General features: G+C 37.0%; 1 protein-coding gene across 2 annotated transcripts in view; it reads left to right on the top strand.

The window, feature by feature from the left end:
- Positions 1–20935, top strand: part of SLC12A2 (solute carrier family 12 member 2) — a 52351-nt gene that overhangs the window by 17112 nt on the left and 14304 nt on the right. For both annotated transcript variants that reach the window (XM_054003409.1, XM_054003408.1), the window contains exons 3-15: positions 282–357; positions 880–975; positions 2572–2711; positions 3471–3581; positions 6487–6595; positions 7002–7129; positions 7218–7302; positions 11292–11452; positions 16135–16242; positions 16865–16988; positions 18201–18302; positions 19411–19566; positions 20315–20414. In XM_054003409.1, the coding sequence (XP_053859384.1) occupies positions 282–357; positions 880–975; positions 2572–2711; positions 3471–3581; positions 6487–6595; positions 7002–7129; positions 7218–7302; positions 11292–11452; positions 16135–16242; positions 16865–16988; positions 18201–18302; positions 19411–19566; positions 20315–20414 (1496 nt within the window). The remainder of the gene's footprint in view (positions 1–281; positions 358–879; positions 976–2571; positions 2712–3470; positions 3582–6486; positions 6596–7001; positions 7130–7217; positions 7303–11291; positions 11453–16134; positions 16243–16864; positions 16989–18200; positions 18303–19410; positions 19567–20314; positions 20415–20935) is intronic.

Raw genomic sequence — 20935 nt, 5'->3', positions numbered from 1 at the left:
ATTATTATTATTGTTTGCTTACGGCATACTACAAGTGTCAGATATTGAACTACTCTTAACTCTGTGTTTAAGATAATAACTTTTTAAACATATTTAAGTCCCCTTTTTTTTAACCAAACTTAAACTTGTATGATAACATCATATTCTTGTGAAGTAATTTGAAAAGTGGTGAGGAAATACAGCAAGATAATTTTAAGAACATTAAAAACTGAATGGAAGAATTAGTGAAAATGACTGCAGATGCAAGAACTAATCCATGTTAAATTTCTGTTTTATCCTAGGTACGATGTATGTTAAATATTTGGGGTGTGATGCTCTTCATCAGACTATCATGGATTGTAGGACAAGCTGGGATAGGTATGGGTACTAATGCTGTATTTTTATTTCAGTGACTTTTAAATGTCGTCCACAAGACATGTTGATCCTGAGCTTTTACTTCAAACAGGAATAGGAAGTTACCTTAATATTGCCAATTTTTATGGTAATTTATCTTACCAAAAACTTCAAGCAGTTACTTAGGCTTTTTCACTTAGGTACAAGGCAGGTATTTTAAAATTGACATTTGAAGTTCTTTAGTGAACTGTAGAAATAAACTTTTGATCTCTAGTTATTAAACCCTGCATATAGACTGTGTAGTATTTAAGCAAATATGTTCAAAGTGTTGGATTGATCTCTAGAATTTAGCTCTTACCTTGCTGATTAAAGAGAATCTTTTCCCAGTTTTATTTATATCCTTACAGGGGAAAGAGGAAGTCTTTTGCTTGAAAGTAAATTTGTGTTGTATTTGCAAGACTTGAATATTTAAATGAAATTAAGCTGACAGTTTGTACTCCTTAATACTGCAGGGCTTACAGTGTTTTTCATCTCTTTTCCCAAAAGGTCTGTCTGTTTTGGTTATTGGAATGGCCACTGTTGTGACAACTATTACAGGACTGTCTACTTCAGCAATAGCCACAAATGGGTTTGTAAGAGGAGGTAATGCTATTTTCTTGAAGCTTTTAAGCATTTCTCACTCTGGAGTACACACTTTAATGCTGCTGAGGAGCAAAGGTTTCCTTGTGTTCTGTGTGTGATTAACAGTCTCTTAATTAACAAAAAGTCCATAGCTAGCCTACTAATTAGATTTGAACTAGTACTTTGCTTTTATGCTGTAAAAGAAACTTTATTGGTGTAAATTTGTTATACAAACGTTTTTAAGGATACATACCCAGCAATGTTTAGGGTCTTAATATTCTCCTGAGGCGCACTGGTTGGTTTAGAGTGTGCTTGTATGTGTTCATGTCCTGAAATAAACCTTCACACAAGTAACTTTCCAAAGTTAACTCCAGCTTTCCTGAGGCTGATGGTTTTCATTCTCTTCCATGGTTCATGTGGTGGTGTCAGCTATTTTTGGAAATGGTTGGTGCCTCTGATGTGATCAAACTGCTTCATGACATTACAAGACTGCTACTAGGGAAAAAAACCACAGTGAAATTAAAGTAGGAGCTAATAAAACTATCTTCATTAAAATTAAGAATGAAGAGAAAAGCCTCACTATCACAAAATAAACAGACCCAAAGGGAAAAATCGGCTATGAGTGTTAGCATTATGTCAAGCTTAGTTTCTAAATGCCCTTCTGTTTTTTAATTCTATGATGTATATCAGGTTTTCCCATTTGTATAGGAGCTTTTTTTTTTTTTTTAAGTCACTCTTGAAAATTAATACTTCCTTAGAAAATTTGAAGTGCTGAATTGGAAGAACTGTAGAATTTCATAGGAACAATTGTTCCTATGAAAATGTTACATTACAGTAAGATTTTTTTAAATGTTACATAAGAAATACAGAGTATGGCCAGGCTGAGTACATATATAGGATTTCCACAAGAGCCTAATACAGTGAAATTAAGCATTTTCTGTTGCAGATTTTTAGCATGCACTCAGTTATTTGAGACTGGAGCTTTGGAGGATTTTGTTGCTTCTAAGCCTTAAGTTTGAGGAATAAGCCTTTGCTACATTTTCTAAACTTTACCTTCCTGTAATACTCCAGATACTGAGATTTTCATTTGTCATGTGGGATTTGTTGTTCTTGTCCAGCTCATACATACAAAGAACAGGCTCTTGAGAGTGCCATTGGAGGGCAGAAAATTCTTTTAACAACAGAGCTTTTAAGGAACAGGTCTTGGAAGTTTAGAACTTCAGTGGGTTTATTTCAGTCTGCTTTGCCAGTTCCTTGATCTTGGCTTCACAAGAGCTTTGAGCATTTTGAAGTAAAAAGCCCAGTTATACTGCAGATTGTGTTCTGCAGTTTTTAAACCATAGAACTGGTTGCATACCTAAGTACAGTAACATGATGTGGTGCATGAATTATGGTTATTTCCAACTGGTCTCTTTTCCTAAGAACTTGAAATGCATTCCTGAAACTTCAGCATGTCTGTCCCTAAAATACGGAGTTAAGGGTTATTTTCTAATACATCAAGGAATAAAGAGTGGGTAGATTCTGGCTTGTGTAAATGTTAAAGTGCTGATGACTGTCTCTTATAAACTCTATCATGTAGAGGACTTTTTTGTCATTTATATTTTTTTTTCCTTTCAGGAGGAGCATATTACTTAATTTCCAGAAGTCTGGGGCCAGAGTTTGGTGGTGCCATAGGTCTGATTTTTGCGTTTGCCAATGCTGTGGCAGTGGCAATGTATGTTGTTGGTTTTGCAGAGACAGTTGTCGAGCTACTCAAGGTACATGGATGACTGTGCTAATATTGATTATACTATATATATAAAGTTTTATACTTCATATAGAAAGTTTGAGTATATAAAGTATGTATTTTTTATGTAAAGTTAATATCATACATGGGTTTTGATTCATCTAATCACAAAATAGTGTGGTTTGAAAGAGGCATTTTAAGGCCACCTAATCCATCCCCCATCCAGGTAGAACCACAGAATGGTTTGGGTTGAAAGGGACCCTAAAGACCACCCAGTGCCACCCCTGCCATGGGCAGGGACACCTTTCACATCTCAGGGTGCTCCAAGCCGCATCCAGCCTGGCTTTGGACACTTCCAGGGATCCAGGGGCAGCCGCAGCTGCTCTAGGCACCCTGTGCCAGGGCCTGCCCACCCTCACTGTAAAATATTTCTTTCTTACATCTAACCTAAATCTTCCATCTTTTAGTTTAAAACCATTATTCCTTGTTCTGTCACCACAAGCCCTATCCAAAAGTCTGTTCCCATTTTTATTGTAAGTCCCCTTTAAATATTAAATGATGGCAGTAAGGTCTCCCTGGAGCTCCCTTTTCTCCAGGCTGAACAGCCCTTATAATTTCCATTTGGAAGATTCATTGATCTAAAAACAAGGCAAACCCCAAATTACTTACATCCTTAAAGGGAATTTACAATCAGTAAATTTTTGGTGTGCAAATTAACCACTAATAAATTATAGTGAATAAAATGCTTGTTCTGAAGTAAATGACTGTATTTTTTTGTTTGTTTTGTTAGGAAAATGGAACGTTGATGATTGATGAAATGAATGATATCAGAATCATAGGGGCTATCACAGTGGTTATACTGCTGGGCATTTCCATTGCAGGAATGGAGTGGGAAGCAAAAGTAAGGAACTCCTATCTTTTTTTTTTATTCTCTGCTTCATAATTTTGATTCCATTTTTGTACCTTAGCTGCCTGATTTATTTTTAGTATATTCAGTGTATTCAGTATTGCGTGATGGTGCGTTAGAAGTCAGTTGATTTTTATGCAGTAGCTCTTGGTCTGGCTAGTCTTGGTCTAGCATGTGCAGCTCTGAACAGCATTTCAGATCTCAAAACACTTCACTGGAAGCTTCAGCATCTATGAGAACCTAAACTCCAGCATAATCCACTCTTACTGACATTGTCAAGTAGCTTAATGGTATTTCCCTCTTCTGGGCAAGTATACCACAAGAGAAGGTAAGACCTTCAGCATGGGAATTTTCCCTTACTGTGAGCTTTAGGCAAATTCTGAGGATGAAAAACACAGGGCTGGCTTCCCTTCTCTTTCATTCTCTTCTGGTTTGATTTTCACCTGGAAACAGCCAGACATTGGGATGCATTCACTAGACCCAGCATAGAGAAGGGTTTTGAACATTGATGATGAATGTGTAGGAGAGAAATCCCTGTTCCCTCACCTTGTGGCTATACAGTCTTAGGCCAGCTCTGACTGAAGAGTTCTTAACAGAGAAGCTTTTCTGTCTTACCAGTTTCCTGCTTGGCATTATGAGGCAGTGTAGCTTGCTCTCTGTTTCCTGTACCTTGTAGGCTTTTTCTGAATATCTGTCCTTAATGTGCTCAAAAAAAAAAAAAAAAAATGAGAAGAGCCTCTCACTGGGGCTTCCTTCCCAACTTACATTTATATCACAGTAGCTCCTATTTTCTTCACTGAGAGGCAGCTGAAGGAACCTCTTCATGAAGTGTTGTAAGTTTCTTGTGCTCCTGCATCAAGAAGATGATGCCATTTATAATAAAATGAGAGAGGGTTTTTATCATTGTTGTTTCCAAGAAATAGAGATCCAGGAAGTGACTGAAGATTGAGTGCATTACTTGGATCTTCTGGGGACAAAAGGAATTTACAGAAATCGACTTTGGCATGAGCTTCTAAACTGAACTTCTGTAAAAACTGTTTACCTTTCTGTAGTAGCCCTTCACTGTCTATAACTTGAATTTGTGATGCTCTCTGTGTACACCCAACTGCAAATAATGCTGACCTCCTTATTCTGAACTGTTTTGAAAGAATTATTTACTATTAATCTTCTGGCTGCTGCCACTTGAAGTCATAAGTATCTTAATTTTGCTGTGTAGCATGAGCAGTTACATAACAATAGTTTGCATGAAAATACCTCTGCTTAATGTTACTGCATCAAACCTGAATTGTGGTATTACTGCAGTGCCATCCTTATTTTAGGGGTAGCTTTCAAAAGTCCTGTCCTCAATGTAAAAGTCAAGACTCGGTTTCTCTGTCATTGAAGAAGGCAAGTGGGAGCAATGATAGGCAACTTGGCCTGTCAAACAAGCATTTCATGTGGGCTAACATAGAACTCAGTATAGCAAAACACCAATGTCTGTGTCTTGATCTGTGGTGTTCTCCTATGCCTTACCCATGTCTTAGGGAATGCCTTGGAAAATGGAGCAGGGGAATCTATAATAATGCCTTTGAACCAGATCTAAAAGTGAAGAGAGACTGGGACTGATTCAAGGGAAGTTTGCTTTAAAAAATGTCTTTTTTAGAGATTGTAGTGTTTACTGCTCAGCTCCTTGTGTTGAAGTCTTAGAAGCCCATTCTTTCAGACTTTGGAATTTAAGTGTGATAGTCAGCAAACATCCCTAGCTTCAGGGAGAAGCCTGTGTTAGTTACTGGAAAAATCCACTTGTGGCAATTTTCTGTGAGAACTTCATGTTTATGTTTCTGTCTTACTGAAGACTTCTGTAAGCACCCAGCTGTAACCTCACCCCTTTCACCTATTCTTGAGGCTTTACAAAGATTTAAATACAGGGCACAAACTGTTTTCTTCAGGTGGACTTCTAAATCTGCTCCAGGCTGTTTTGCTCTGTTTATCACTGTTCCACCCTGTTTTCCTGAGAGGCTGTGTGAACTGAAAACTTTTTTTTTGTAGGCGTGAACAATGCCACAGTGATATTGCATATTAACTCCTGATCGTAGGCCTGAAAAATAGCTTCCCCCAAGGTACTGGCATTCCTTTCTAAGGAATCAAATAACTCAAAAGATACCAGCAATGTGATTGCTTATTTAAATGGAAGACCTGAACCATACTTACAATGCCTAGATTTATCTTTGTTCACACTTCTGAGGTATTGGATGATTTAAAATACTCTTGGTCATAGTACTTCTTGTAGGGCTCATAATAGTTCTGCTGAGAACTGACTAAAAATCTAGGTTGTAATAAAAGAAGTCTCAAAGTAGGAATTAAGAAATAATTGTTGCAGTTCACAATTTAATTTCCTAAGTAAGGGTTGAGAACACGAGAATGTAGCAAAATAAACAATTTCCTTGCATAAAATAGGAAACAAAAGCTGTTTTATTCTGGATGTAATAAAATTATTAGAAACCACATACTAAAGCATAAGACAAAGGATGACCATGGCTAATAATGCAATAGTAACATTTGTGTTGCATTTGGCTATTTTCATGTAAATTTCTTGAATCTCCTCAAATGCATTCCTTCTGGAAGGCTTATATATAGAGAAATTAGTAATTTCAAGCATTTTGTCTTTAGAAGTATAATTTTGATGCATTTAGTAATAGTAAATATTTTTGATTAGGCATAAAATTTGAAAATTATTCCTGTTTCTTAATTAAGAATCCTTGTACAAGTTCTCTCCAGCTATCCTCATTTTTTTGCAGAGAACATGCTGAAAAGGTGAAGCTGAATTTGGAATCAAGTAAACATTTACATTTTATAGCACAGCACTTGATACTGTGGAAAGAACAAGTTCTTCTGTCTGACAGCAGTCATTGTGTTTCAGGCACAGATAGTCCTGCTGGTGATCCTCATAATTGCTATTGGAGACTTTGTCATAGGAACCTTTATTCCTCTGGAGAGCAAGAAGCCCAAAGGTTTTTTTGGTTATAACGGTATGTTGGAACAGTTTACAGTATGGTAAACAATACCTTTTTTTGCAAAATAAGCTGCTATAATTAAATGAAACATCTAATATATCTTATAGTCCTGTTTAATTGTGAGATACCTTTTACTGATTTCTTCTAACTTCTGCAATTGGGTCAAAAATTAAATATTGCTTAATGCTGAATATAAAAGTTTTAAAAAGCTAGATTATACTGTATTTTTTCTGCCTTTAAATCTGCTTAAGTTTACTGTGTTGAGTTTGACTTGAAGTGATGAATTAGGGCTTAAATGTTCTACATTTAGTTTTAAGAAGGTCTGTGACTGTCAGCTTTTTTACTGGTCTGATGGTGGCTGGAATGGGTTAATACTTAAGCTTCCATGTGAATATTGACAGATTTAAATCTTCTCCTGCAGCTGACATATTCATGGAGAATTTTGGACCGGATTTCCGACAAGAAGAAACTTTCTTTTCTGTGTTTGCTATTTTCTTCCCTGCTGCAACTGGCATACTTGCTGGTGCAAATATCTCGGGGGACCTTGCGGTACGTAGTGAATTGTAAAACATTCTTCACGACCACTCAAGTGTGCATTGACCTCTGTCATCACTGTCCACTGACATTTTTCTTTCAGGATCCTCAGTCAGCCATACCTAAAGGAACGCTGTTGGCCATCTTAATCACTACATTGGTTTACGTAGGAATTGCAGTATCTGTAGGTAAATAGAGAATGTTTTTAACTTTATCCTTTCATGTTCGTTCCAAGGATGTATTTTGATATGGTTTTATGTAATTTTTTATGCAAAGTCGTTATGTAATTGACTTTCCTGCATGGGAAAGTAATAGTCAAAGGTTTCTGGCTTTCACTGTTGGGAGATCCAGTTTTCAACTGGTTTTATAATTTCGTGAAATAACTGATGCTTTTCTAAGAAAAGTGACTGCTTCACACTAAAGATGACAGAAGACTTCTATCGGTGTTGCCTCATTGTTGCAGTTATTTACGTTAAAGGATTTGCAGTTTAGCAGTAGGATAATCCCTGGATTAGAAAAGCATGTTTTCAGGAAATACCTGCCGAAAAAATACTTGTATTGTTTTGAGGATTATGATCATCAGCCACATACCTGCAGTGAACTGTGGGATGATCAGACAGAACTGTGGTGAGGATGCTTGAGCAGTAATTCCCCAGCTGAGGGAAGAGACCAAGAAAGGCCTTCAGTTCTCATCAGCCCACTTTTGGAAGTGTCATGTTCTTGTGTAAAGAGGAGAAATAATCAGACTGATTGGAGTCTTCTCTTCCCAGTGTTTCCCACCCCACAGTTGTTTGAAATCCTCTGTAGAAGTTGCCCTGGGGTTGATACCAGTTTTGCTGTAGAGCACCAGTGGTTTACTGTGTTTTTCCCACGCATAAAATAATTCTAGTAACCTTAAGATTACAGGATTGTAATTGAATCATGCACATTTCTTGCCTTTGATTGGAAACATTTTTTACTCATGTCACATAAACTAGTCTCTGACAGCGATAATACTTTTTCTTGTATGAAAGACCTTGTTTCATAATACCTGGGGTGCCTTTTGAATGAAATTCTCATTTATTAGAGTACCATTGATCTTACCACTAATGATACTTCCTTTCTAAAGATACCAATCTTGCTAGTCTGCCTCTGTTGGCTAACGTGGGAGTGTAGCTCTCCCAAATAGCTGCTTTGTAGTGATTGTGCTTTATGCAGCATAATGAGCTGCACTCATTTCCTAATTAGATTGACTGCATAGACCTCTTGCTACCAAATTTGAATCCTTTGGAACCTCAACCCACACAAGACTAAAATTATTGTTAATACTTGCTTATTAATGGAATACTTTGATCAGCTTCCAAACATGAAAAATACAGTATGAAAATTGACAAAAGAAGCAATTTGCAAAACCAACTGGACATGAAATTGATTCATCAGAAATGTTCTGCTGTGTAGTGACTTATGCTTTGAATTCTTCTGGTTAGAAAAAGGCAGCAGGAGTCAGAGATAATGAGTGAAATTTAGCTCCTTTTGAGCCATTGGATTAGGAATATTGGGCAAATACTTTTATTCCTTTCCCAGAGGAGTTGTAAGCAAGTCACTGAAGATTTAAAGGGGCTAGTAAATGTTGCAGACTAGTCATATCTGAAGAGGAGGAAGATGTTCTGAATTTAACTCACTATTTTTATGCTCTGTAGTAAGTAAGAAGGCTAAACTGAGTAGAAAAGGAGAAAAGAAAATTACTGATCCTGTTGCTAGAGCAGTTATTTCAGAAACATAACTGAGATGTTGGTATACAGTTTCATAATTCAGCTAAGGACTAATGCAGACATGCAGCTGGCATGAGGAGGCAGATTTCACAGGCAAATTTGCTTAAAAATGTTGGAAAATACATTTCAAAGTACTACATTTATTGCTTTAAGAACAAGGGGAGGTCTAACAAAAAAAAAAAAAAAGCCAAAGTTCTGAGTAGCATTAAGACCTTCTTCCTGTAGTTAGGAAAGTAAAACTAATTAACAAGAGCCAAACTGTAGGTGTTTACAACACTTGTAAAATTATACACTCTGTACTGCAGTCTGAAGGGGTGTAGTACCTCTGGAATTCATATATTAAGGAGATAACTTGGTAGAGATGGCTGTAAACTTTCTCATGCTTAAAACGTGGCAAAGCTCTATTTCACTTTGGCAGGAACATGCTTATAAATGCCTGTGAAAAGCTGAAATCTTATTTTCACAGGAGGGAAGACCTAAAGACTTTTTTAGGGAAAGTGCTGCCAGAATAATAGAAATAAATGAAACTTTTCTGAATGAGTCTTACAGAAAGTAACATTTATTATTGTTACTTTTATCTAATTGTTTTCTGTTGAGGACAGAGCCTGCCTGGCTGGCTCCTGTTCTACATTCTCTCTCAGTAAGGCCCACATTAAATTTGTTCCTACTGCCATGTCTCTTTCTGCCATATTTTGATTACATGTCTGAAAGTCCTGCCAAAGCTTAGTTTAAACTTTGACAAAATGAGGAAGAGGAGAGCTGTGATAGTGCACTGTAGGTATTTAATGAGTTGTTCTGTATAATTGGCCTGCCACTGCAATCTTGTCACCAACAAAATGTTATTTACAAATAGTTCAGCTGAGAAGTTTCTTGTCAAATCCATTATGTACTGCTTGAGTGGCTGGGACAAATACTTGTATAGTGAAGAAAGGGAAACATTTTCCTCTTACAGAGCTTTTTACTCCTAGTTAAACAAGAAAACAGAAAAAAAACCTCAGCTCCTCCACATACTCATAAGAAAAGCATAGGACAGGTGTTTAGTGTAGGAAACTTACTGTAATTTAACCAATTAGACATAATAAGTAACTAAAAAAGAAATGGGGATTGGAAGGATTAATTAATGTCCACCTACTGGGACCAGGTGTTGCAGTGGGCTGTTAATCAAGTTCTGATGGCTCACAAGAATTTAAATATGGTATTGCTAATTAGGAATTCATTTTCCCCATGGAAGAGAGACAACATACATAGATGCCTAGGAATATTACTGAATAAACTTAAACTCGCAGCAGATCTCTGCCTTTTTCCTTACTTTTTGCAAGTAATTAATTTAGGTCCTTAGCTGTCACAGGGTTCTGTTGTAAGGCAGTTCTTGTCATTCAGATGCCTAAAAGATTAAAGTATGGGAGTTCTATTGACTGTGTCAACTTTTCCCCACTCCTTGTTTAATTCTAGTCCCTGGAAGTATTTCCTGGTGTTAAACAGTTTGATTACCTCTACTATTAGACCACAGAATGTTAAATAATGCTTAGTCTGATCTACTTTTTGTCATATATGAGACAAAACTCCCATGAAATAGAAGACTTGATGGTCTTTTAGTACTCTTTAGTTTTTCTTAACAGTTACAGGCTGAAATGCTGTTTCTCCAGCATTTTCTTGATCAGCAAAAGTAAAAGCAATCATACATGAATCAAAGACAGTATTTAAGGTGATGATAATAAAAAAATGTGGGAGAAATTGTACTGTGTGTCTGTTTTTCATCAAAAAACCAACTGAAAAATACCATAGTCACATAGGAGATGGCATACTTAAACATTGGGAAGTGGCTTGCAACAGGCTTTCATGAAACTTATTTTTTTTAATGGCTGAGTCATAGTGACTGGAGAAAAAACAACTGTAGCAGAATGTATACCTGTCTGTAAACATCTGTACACACAAGACAAATCTGCACTCCTCTAGGAAAATTGACCAAAAGAGAAAGTATAAAGTCATAAAACTATAAAATGGCTTGGGTTGGTAGGGACCTTGAAGATCATCCAGTTCCCACCCCTGCCATGGCAGGGACACTTTCCACTGTCCCAGGCTGCTCCAAGCCCCAATGTCCGTGGCCTTGGGCACTGCCAGAGATTGTGCTCTTAAACTTCTGCAAGTCTACTGACATGGTTTTCCTGTGTCAAAACTTTGTATTTCTTCCTACAGTCAGATATATATTAAAAAACAAGATTGTTTCAGCCAAGGGAGCAGTTGTTCTGTTTGTATTTGTTCTTCACAATGAAGATGGGCTTAGTACTACAGCATGTTAAAAAAACTAAATGTGTTATTTTAATGTTGCTCCGTGAGATTATGCTTACATAAAAAGGAATAAACATATATCCTTAAATTCAGGTTCAGTTTGTTAATGCTTTTTTTTATTCTTGTGTCCATTGTAGGTTCCTGTGTAGTTCGAGATGCCACAGGGAATGTTAATGACACCATTATCACCGAGCTGGCAAATTGCACTACTGCAGCCTGCAAACTCAACTATGACTTCTCATCCTGTCAGTCTCAGGCAGGGGCAGGGTGTCACTATGGGCTGATGAACAATTTCCAGGTATATAACTTCCTCCTTAATCTATATATTGGGTTTTGTGTTTGGGTTTGGTTTTTTTTTTGTTGTTGTTGTTGTTTATTTGTTGGGGGTTTTTTTGGTTGTTTTTTTTTTGTTGTTGTTTTTTTTGTGGGTTTTTTTTTTGTTTTGTTTGGTGTTGTGGGTTTTTTTATTGGTTTTGGGTGATTTTTTTTTGTGGGAGTTTGTTGGTTTTTTGTTTGTTTTTGTTTGTTGTTTTGTGTTTGGGGTGGCTGTGTGGGTTTTTTGGTTTGGCTTTTTTTGTTGCTTTTGGGTTTCTTGGTTGGTTTTTTTTGGTTGGTTGGTTTGGATTTTTTGTTCTGGAATGTTTTGTTCTTTCCTTGGTTTTGTTGGCTTGTGTTTTTTTTGATTGCTTCTTAGGAAAAGTCATAGGCTATATATGCTTACCTCCATAAATACAAGTTTTATCTGTAATAGGTGTGTGGCACACTCTAGCTGATATGCAAAAGAATGCTGAAAAACCTTAGGTGTTTATACACAGGTGGTATAAATATTTACTCTTTTTTCTGAGAAAATTGCTTAGATTTAGGTGTTGGTGCTGCAGCTTTCTTTAGGTGCCTGAATGTCATCATTCGCTGGTGGGGGTAGATAATACTGATTTTTCAGTAGTGATGCTGAGTAATCTTAGGTAGCCTCTGTCAGTTATTTATTTGCTAAATTTTTACGTTTTTTAGAAAATACGCTGATTTTTTAAGTCTCTTTTAACATATTTATCACAGCATCCTTTTTAATGGTAATAAGGTCATGAATTTTCATTAAATATGATGTTACAATATGTAAAAATCCTCTACAAGTTAAGGGGTAATTCAGTCTTTCACCACAGCCAAACAAGTTCTTCATGAACTACTGATAAGTGTTTGAAAGAATCCAAGGACAATGAACTTACTGCCCACTGATTCCAGCTTGGTTTATGGTAGTCCCATCTTTGCCCAAAGTTTTTCTAACATGTGTACAAAAAGTTGGCTAGAGATTGAGCTGAAAGCCACTGATGAAGTTGTTATAGTGGAATAATATATCTTGTGTGGCATCAACTTCGTTCTTGTTCAGAGAACGTCAGAATTTCTCATGTGGGATTGACCAATTTGCAAAATCTGATGACTTTCATTGTTTGTTTTAAGCTCAAAAGAACTAACATATTGTCAGGTGTACAGCTGTGAATAGTGTGTAAACTGGGTTCCTCTGATTGTGTCTTTAAGTCATGACTATTGTAAGGTTCTTAATATAAATGTTATTTGTACTTCAGAATATTTCTGCCTCCCAAATTATTCTTGCCTCTCTCTGTGAAAAAAGAGTTGGTGTCAGTTAGGAAAAGTCACTTTTAAAGTCAAAGGCAGCACAGAGAATGCAGTGCCCCTCACACCCCCTTGCTTTGTTGTAGTTTGGAGAACCTTCTCTGTGAAATTTAATTTTTCTAATACCAGTGGGTATTAGAAAAATGCTGGGTTTTGTCTCACCCTCCCAGCTTTTGTTGTGCATCTCTGAGAAGAGTCTGATTCTGTCTTCTCAGAAGGTGTCAGAAGGAAAATGTTTGTGTGAGAGGCTGTTGATCTCATGAGACACTTATCCATTTCATAACTGAACTGCTCACAACTTTGTATCTCTGATTGTTAGGTGTAAGGAGAGATTTTTTTTTTTATATATATGCAGAGAGTGGTGTGAGTGAGAAGGAGGGTATCCATGCTTGAGCGCTTCTCAAGTTCTTTTCTATATGGTAAATAACTGAGAAAAAATATGGCACAAACTAAAATTAATCCCTGGGGTGAGGGAAGATTCTTGTATTTCTCTTCCAGCTTGAAAATAGACAGGTTCTGGGGCAGAAAGTGCCAGTTTGTGTTCACAGTGTAATGACTTCATCCTGTCGGGACACTCTGCTGCAGTCAGTTCTTTTGGCAAAGAATTGATCTGAAGTTCTGCTGGGTCAGCTCAGGGCTTGGGTGTGTTTGGGCAGCCGATGGATGACTTGTAGTGTGATTTACTTGTGGAAATCTTAGATGAGGAGCTCTAAATGAGGACAGGAGGTGAGACAGACTTAGTCAGACCTGCCTAGGAAGACTGTCTTTAAGTTTCTGATATAGTCAGTGAATTACAGCTCCTCACAGGCTTCTGGTATTTCTGTTCAGTGGTTATTCTGTGCCCAGACTATCATCTGGTATTTTCAAAATATTTTCAAGAGTATTTTCAAAAATTTGGTCTGGGCTCTATAGCCTCAGCCTAGAGCTTCCCATCAAAAAATTACAACTTTGGGTAATTAAAATGCAGATTTTTTTTTTTTCAAATTTGAAAGTTGAAAGTAGAATGAAACTCAGTTGTTTTAATACAGCATTTTTGTTTTGCTCCAGAGTGCTGAACCAAGGAACTAAATAGTCAAAATACGGTATTTCATGATCCCAAATGTTTGAAATCTAGGAAACTGCCTTAACTGTAAATGCCAGGCAGACATAATGAGGCCCTTATCAGCAAGAGCTGTATGTCTTTGTCAACAAACCTGTGGTTGCAGGGCCACTCTGCCCTTTTCTGCATGATTTTGCATGGGTGAAAATTTCAGTGCTGTGGGTAAGTGCCTTTGTGGGCTCCTTGGTTCATGGTCAGGAGGTCTGGATTGTGTTGGGGATGTAGGGAGGGGAGTTTAACACCATGGTGTACTGATTCTTCTGGATCTGGCTCCCCTGTATTCTCTTAGCTTAGAGAAACTTCCTAAAGTCACTTATGTAACCTAAGGTATAACTTGCTACCTTTTAAAATGCCAAATATTAATTGCATAGGATTTGCCTGGATATCTCTCAAATTTATAAAACAATGTAATAGTCAAAAATAGTGTCAATAATTGGAGGCATTGGACAGAACCTAGAAAGAGAATGTAACATGAGTTAATTGCCAGAAGTAAATAGCAGGTTGAGGCAAGTGTAGTAAAGTGAAGGCATCAAAATAAAAGCATCTGACATATGGGAAGAAAAGAAATGGGCACTTGTTCACAGATTCCTTTTGTAATAAGGGAAGATTGATTAAGCTATCCTTGCAGGGAAAAATATTTACATACTGCTTCTGTAAAAATTATTCTGCATTTATTAATTATGTTGCTATAGCAAAAGTTTCTTTCTACAATAGTAGTAAAACATTTATAACTTTAAGTTTTATTCTGTAACATAATGTAAACTACATTTAAAACTGTAACTTTTTCTGTTGCTTACAAAATTAAATTAAACTGGGGTATAGGAGATATAATAGATGTGCTTAATAGATGTGTTGTTAGTTTTACTCCTCTATGATTATAGGCCTAGCATGTCTTTTTTTATTTCTGGTTATAAACTTGCAAGTAGGCTTTAGGAAGTTCTCTCCTTCTTTTGTTACACTACTCTGACAGATACTTTACTCTCATTTTTTGCAGCCTCCATTTACTAAATTTCTCTTTTCAAGCAAGGCGTGCCTTGAACTGACTGACCTGTGAAACCTGATGTAGTGCACAGATTCTGCTGACTGAGAGGCCCAGCTGTCATTGTCAGTCTGGTCTGGAGAAATCCACTAAATTTTACCATGAATTTAGCCCTAGTGAACAAAACTTCATCAGTCATCTATACATTATGTGTGAGAATGTCTGATTTATTTAGATAGCAAGATTTCACAATTTCAGGTGACAATAACTTTAAAATGGGAGACTTCTGCATGTTTTTCTTGCTTTCCTTCAGCCGCTCTTCTGATAAATTCAATGAGATTGCCAGGGTGAAAAAGGCAAGTAAGCAGTGCAAATGATGTGGAACCATATTGTGCTTGAAAAGCACCCTGCTTAGTTTGGTCTGTTGACTAAAATTCTTCAGCACTGGCTGTCTTACAGTAACTTCAGCTTTTTTTTTTCTGTAAAGAAAAGTATTCTATTAAACCATGAACATTTTCTAATTACACAGTTGTGTATCTTAATTCATGTGACAGATGCAAGGCTGATTGCAGCTATGGTACAGAAATAATCTGTAGAAGAGTAGAGTCATAGAGTGGTTTAGGTTGAAAGGGACCTTAAAGATGATCTTCTAATATACATGCCATGGACAGGGATGGCACTCACTTTTTACAAGCTCCCTCTTTTTTTAAGGCCCCTTGAGGTACTGGAAGGGAGCAGCTCATTACTCATCCAGCTTACATTTGACTTCTGTCACTGACGTTGCAGAGATGTGCTGGGATTTGATCTTGGGGAGATAGGAAGCAAGTTTGTCTTGACTTTCTGGTTTTGACGGGGGGGAAAAAAGCCTAACTTAAAATGATGGAGATTCTGAGAAAAGTGTTTTTCACATATTTTATCACCTGGGGTTTCTGAGGCCACGTTAGTCAGTAGTAGGTTAGTTGGAATATGAAACACCTTCCAAAGTATTCCTTCTTCCATTACTTCCTTCTAATCTTCTTATGAGCCCATGAAGACTTCTGCCCTTGATAATTTGAGCTTCAAATTATTTTGTGTGAAAAGCCACCACCTCTTGTCCTGAAATCAGGATGCATTTATACTGCCTGATCTATCTCATTAATTTATATGAATGCCTGATATTCAGACAGCTTTTAATGAAGAGTGTGTAGTATTTTTTTTTTCTGTTTGTGTAGTCAATGGTGCCATCCGTTTGTGTAGTGTACTTTTTTACATATTTAAAAAAAAAATTGTTTTTCAGGTCATGAGCATGGTATCAGGATTTGCACCGCTGATTTCTGCAGGTATTTTCTCAGCCACACTGTCATCTGCATTAGCATCTCTTGTGAGTGCCCCTAAGATCTTCCAGGTAAGTAAGGGAAGAAAATGGTAATATTTTGAAGAATAATTAATTTTGAGTCATGATTTTTGGAAGTGGACTCTGGCATACTGCCATCATGATCCATATCAGATGACATCAGTAGATTGTTCTAATTACCTGTTGTTTAGAATGGGAGAAGAGTTTGTTACTGTTTCTTCAGGTTCTTGAGTGTATTTTGCTCTTTGTTCTTTTTAACTATTGAATCTCCTTCTCTGTCTTTAACTGGGTTAAAAAAAGTTAAGTGGGGAGTCAGTTGTATTGATGCAGAGAACTAGTGCGTATATTGGGCAAACCTTCCACTTCCTGAGAAAATACAGTCTGTAAAAAAAGACTTGTGATTGTAAGGCAGTAGTAAAATAGACAGTCAAGTAAGATAGACGGTTACTTACAGAAAAGCAAATCTGCTTCTTGCAGGAGGACGTTACTTATGTACAGAATAGTAGAAATGCAAAATGTCAAGATGCAAAGACAGTTGAGAATACAATCATTAGTCCATGATGGTTATAAACTATGAGGAAGTGGTCAGAAAGATAGTGTGCAATGGAAGATGGCATGAGCAAAATGCATGTTGACTCTTGATTTTTTTTTTTTTTTTTAATTTTTCCCTCAGGCTTTGTGCAAGGACAACATTTATCCAGGATTTCAGATGTTTGCTAAAGGCTATGGAAAGAACAATGAACCTCTGAGAGGATATATTCTAACATTTTTAATTGCTCTTGGATTCATACTAATTGGTCAGTTTGAAATTTTAGTAAATCTCAATCCCCTTTTGTCCTTTAGAAAGCATTCCAGTGCATGTTGTGGACTTGATGACAGGGTCCTAGAGATCTAATGCACAGGTTAATTCTAAGGCAGCATTCTAAATCTGGTTATTTTGAGGCTTACTTTCTCCTGTCTCCTAGATATAATTCTGTCAAAAGCTGCAGTGAATTTTAACTGCACTTCTCTTTTTAATCATAGGTATCTGTCTTTAGGTGCTATCAGTCAATAGAAATGCATCTTTTGCCTGAGACAGTATTAACATCCTGTAAATATGAAAGTTTATTTCATATTTTTAATAATGACAGCTTCAGTAAAATACAAACTTACATGAGCAATATTATTTAAAATGTGTTTTCCTGTTAAGTTACAAATGGTAAAGCTGAGGGCTGACACTGCTGTAGCTAAAGGTTCTCTAGGTATAATTAATTACATGTGTTCTCTGTAGGTGGCAAACTGATTGTGCTGTGTCCGTCTATGAGTCCAGATTTGCCAGTGCTGTTAACTTCACAATTTGCTCTGTCCTCCTTCCCCACATCTGCTTGAGGCAGAGATACACCCATGAGATCCCTACTGAGCTTCCATGCTGACTGGAAGCTTGATTGCAACTAGAAACTTGCAGACTAGGATGGCACATTCTGCATTTTGATCACTGTTTTTTTTGGCGGGGGGGTTGTTTTTTTAATGATGGTGACAGTACACATGGAAATGTTTTGTACCATGCTGCCTCGAGGAAATGAGAGAGCATCGGGTTTTTCCCTCTCACTGAAGGGGATGTAAGCATCACTATTGTGATGGTGTTGGTTTATAATACTAAAATCTCCTGGCATTCTTCAGAACCCAGTGTACTAGTGCACTGTTTGATCCAAGCCCTTCTGGGAATGAAATTTTCTCAATTAATGATCTTGAGAAAGTATGTTGTGCTTCCAGAGTGCTTCTAGAACACTTGGTAGTGCTTACATTTTGGAAGCTGAAAGCTACACTTCCTAACTGTTAAAAAGATAACTTAGTAAATAGGAGATCATTGACATAAAAGTTCTGTCAGCAAAAAAGGTAAACTGCATTTCTTTAGAGTATATAAAAAACAAGATTCTTAGTAGCAGAATTATTTCTCTGTAATCTTCAAAACCATTGGGTGATACCTTTGATAATGGCTTTCTTTTTTTTTTTTTTTTTTCATTTTACAGCCGAACTGAATGTCATTGCTCCAATTATTTCTAATTTCTTCTTGGCCTCATATGCCTTGATTAACTTCTCTGTATTCCATGCTTCTCTTGCAAAATCTCCAGGTAGGAACTACTCATGGCGTTAAAAGCTTAATTTGTTGGGTCTTCTGAAATGTTGAGAACTGGGTGATCCAGTAGGGATTGGGGGCTGCTAATTTTGTCATCTTTGCTGAGGGAACACAAGATAATTCAGAGTTTATTCAGAAACTTGGGAAGAAAGTTTTTTTGCTAATTCAGTAGCTGGTGCTGGCAAACCACCCTTTTTGTTGTCTTCAGTTTCTGTTAATGTGTTTCATCTTCCAGACAAGAACAAACAGGAATTGCTGGTGATATTGCCCCATTTTTATAGTCTTCAGTGTGGGTTAAACTACAGGAATAAGCCAAAACCTGGTACCTGCAGAACAGATGTACCTTATACCCAGTCTGTGTGCAGTTGTACTGGAATAACTCCCCTAAAAGCTTCTTAAGTAACTGAATGGGTAGATTTATTATTTTTCTTCTCAGAGGATGGGTATAACAGTTTGCACAACAGTTCTAACTTTAGAAACTCTATATTTAATACACTTGTTAATCTTGGATGTGTTCTTGGAGGTGTGTATACCTGATTTTGGATAAACTTTAGCAAATAATGTAAAAGACTGGCAGTCCAGTACTACGATGTACCCAAGTTCTGTTTGGATATACCTGTCCTTTTCATGTAGTGAGAACTTCTGTGTGAAAACAGTAAAAATGTGCAACTAAAAACAGTAGTATGTAAGAAAATGAGGTGTGAGATGATGATTAATGCTTTTGTAGTTTTGAAAGGAAAAGTCAAATGTCAGGCAAAGCTATTGCCAAAAGTTCCCTGAGCCTGGTTCAATGGATATATTGGCACAAGCATCCTCAGACTTCCCTTCTGAGCTGTGCTTTTAGGGGTAGAATTAGGATCATTTACATATCTGCATGAGAAAGGTGCAAATTCATTTGAAAGGTGTTGGAAAATGGAAAGCATAAATGTGCCAGTCTGCATTTTGTACATCACTGAAACTCAGATGTTCACATGTAATGGCTGCAGAATACCAGGGAAGGGAAAAAAAGTGCAATTTTTGCACTGTTGTTTAAGTTTTTGTACTGTTGTTTAAATGAATTTTCTCCCTATTTTTTCTACCCTCCAAAATTTTATTTTGACTAGGTTGGCGCCCTGCTTTCAAATACTACAATATGTGGATTTCTCTCATTGGAGCTATTCTGTGCTGCATTGTAATGTTTGTCATTAATTGGTGGGCAGCACTTCTAACCTATGTCATAGTTCTTGGGCTTTACATCTATGTCACTTACAAGAAACCAGGTATGTACAGGGGCTTCTTTTGGTTGTGGAAGGGAGAAAGAAGGGAAAAAGTGATGGCCTTGGCACAGAAAAACCCCAGCTACTTTTTTCTGTTTGGACCACTAGATTAAATTTCTGTTTTCAGCCTTTTTAGTTGTAATTAAATGGATTTTTCCCTGCATAGTCACTGCTGTTCCCCCTCTTCCCAAATTATGAAGATGCCACTTAGGCATAAATGTCTGAATGATAGTTGGAGGAAAAGGTGCATATGGAAAATGATAAATTCATTGCAGCTATCAAGAAATGTGTATGGGAGGAAAAAGATTATAGTGGAGTCTTCCTTTTCCTCATAAGAATAACAGTCTTAAAGGATCTGCTTAATCCAGAAGTTTTCCACTGAAAGTATCCGACTTTGTTAAGGCAGTGTTTTGAGATTCAGTTTTTTCTTTGCTGTGGTATAAAATAATTCAGCACAGCATTTTTTCCTCAGGTGCTATTCTCTTGACTGTGAAGTTGTTGTGGTCTTTGAAATGTGGAGATAAAATCAGTTACTCCCTTCCTTAAATTTTGCTTAAACTTCTACAGAAATGTTATCTTCAAATATAATTGCCTCTTAAGCTGTAGAGTTTGTTGATTAATATTGTATAAAATGTAGCAAGGTGTAGCTTATCTGTGGGTTTAGTCAGTGTCCAGCATTCATTTTTGTGATCATGACGCTTTACAACAGACAACTGTAAATAACACATTGGAACCTCAAATCTTTGAACAGATGTGAACTGGGGGTCCTCAACTCAAGCCTTGACTTACCTGAATGCACTGCAGCATTCCATTCGGCTCTCAGGAGTGGAAGATCACGTGAAAAACTTCAGGTAACACTCAAAGACGGCAAATTCTGTGTTCACTAGGCTGCTGTCACGAGGCTTGCTGTCAAGGTTTCCATTAAGGCCACATTCATCTCCTGTGATTCATCCAAGTAAATGGAATTACAGATTGAGTGGGATTCTTAGTACAGGTGCTATCCTCTGAGGTTATGAAGAACCTGGCGGCAACAGAGTTTTCAACAAAGCACCCATGAAAATGAAATGGAGCAGCTAAAGAGATTGAGAGAGATTACTTCAGGGGATTCATATGGTACCATATATTAATTATGATGGTGATGAAAAGTGATCACTTGTAATGACTTCTGAAGTTTGGAAAAGTTTCCTCTTTTAAAATTGATTTAAAAGATGCCTTTGACTTACTTGCACTAGGTTGGCTCTTCCTTCTGAAGGAGAATAATGTAAAAATGAGCAGATGATTTCAGTATTTCTGCTGGACACAGAAGAATATAAGCTACAAAATGCAAGGGATGTGACCAGTGGGGAAGAAAAACTTAATCCTTCTGACCTAG

The sequence above is a fragment of the Vidua macroura genome, chromosome Z, assembly GCF_024509145.1.
Source record: "Vidua macroura isolate BioBank_ID:100142 chromosome Z, ASM2450914v1, whole genome shotgun sequence".
In the NCBI taxonomy this organism is placed as follows: Eukaryota; Metazoa; Chordata; class Aves; order Passeriformes; family Viduidae; genus Vidua; species Vidua macroura.
Note: the sequence above shows the minus strand (reverse complement) of the source record. Positions and strands in the feature narration are given on the sequence as shown.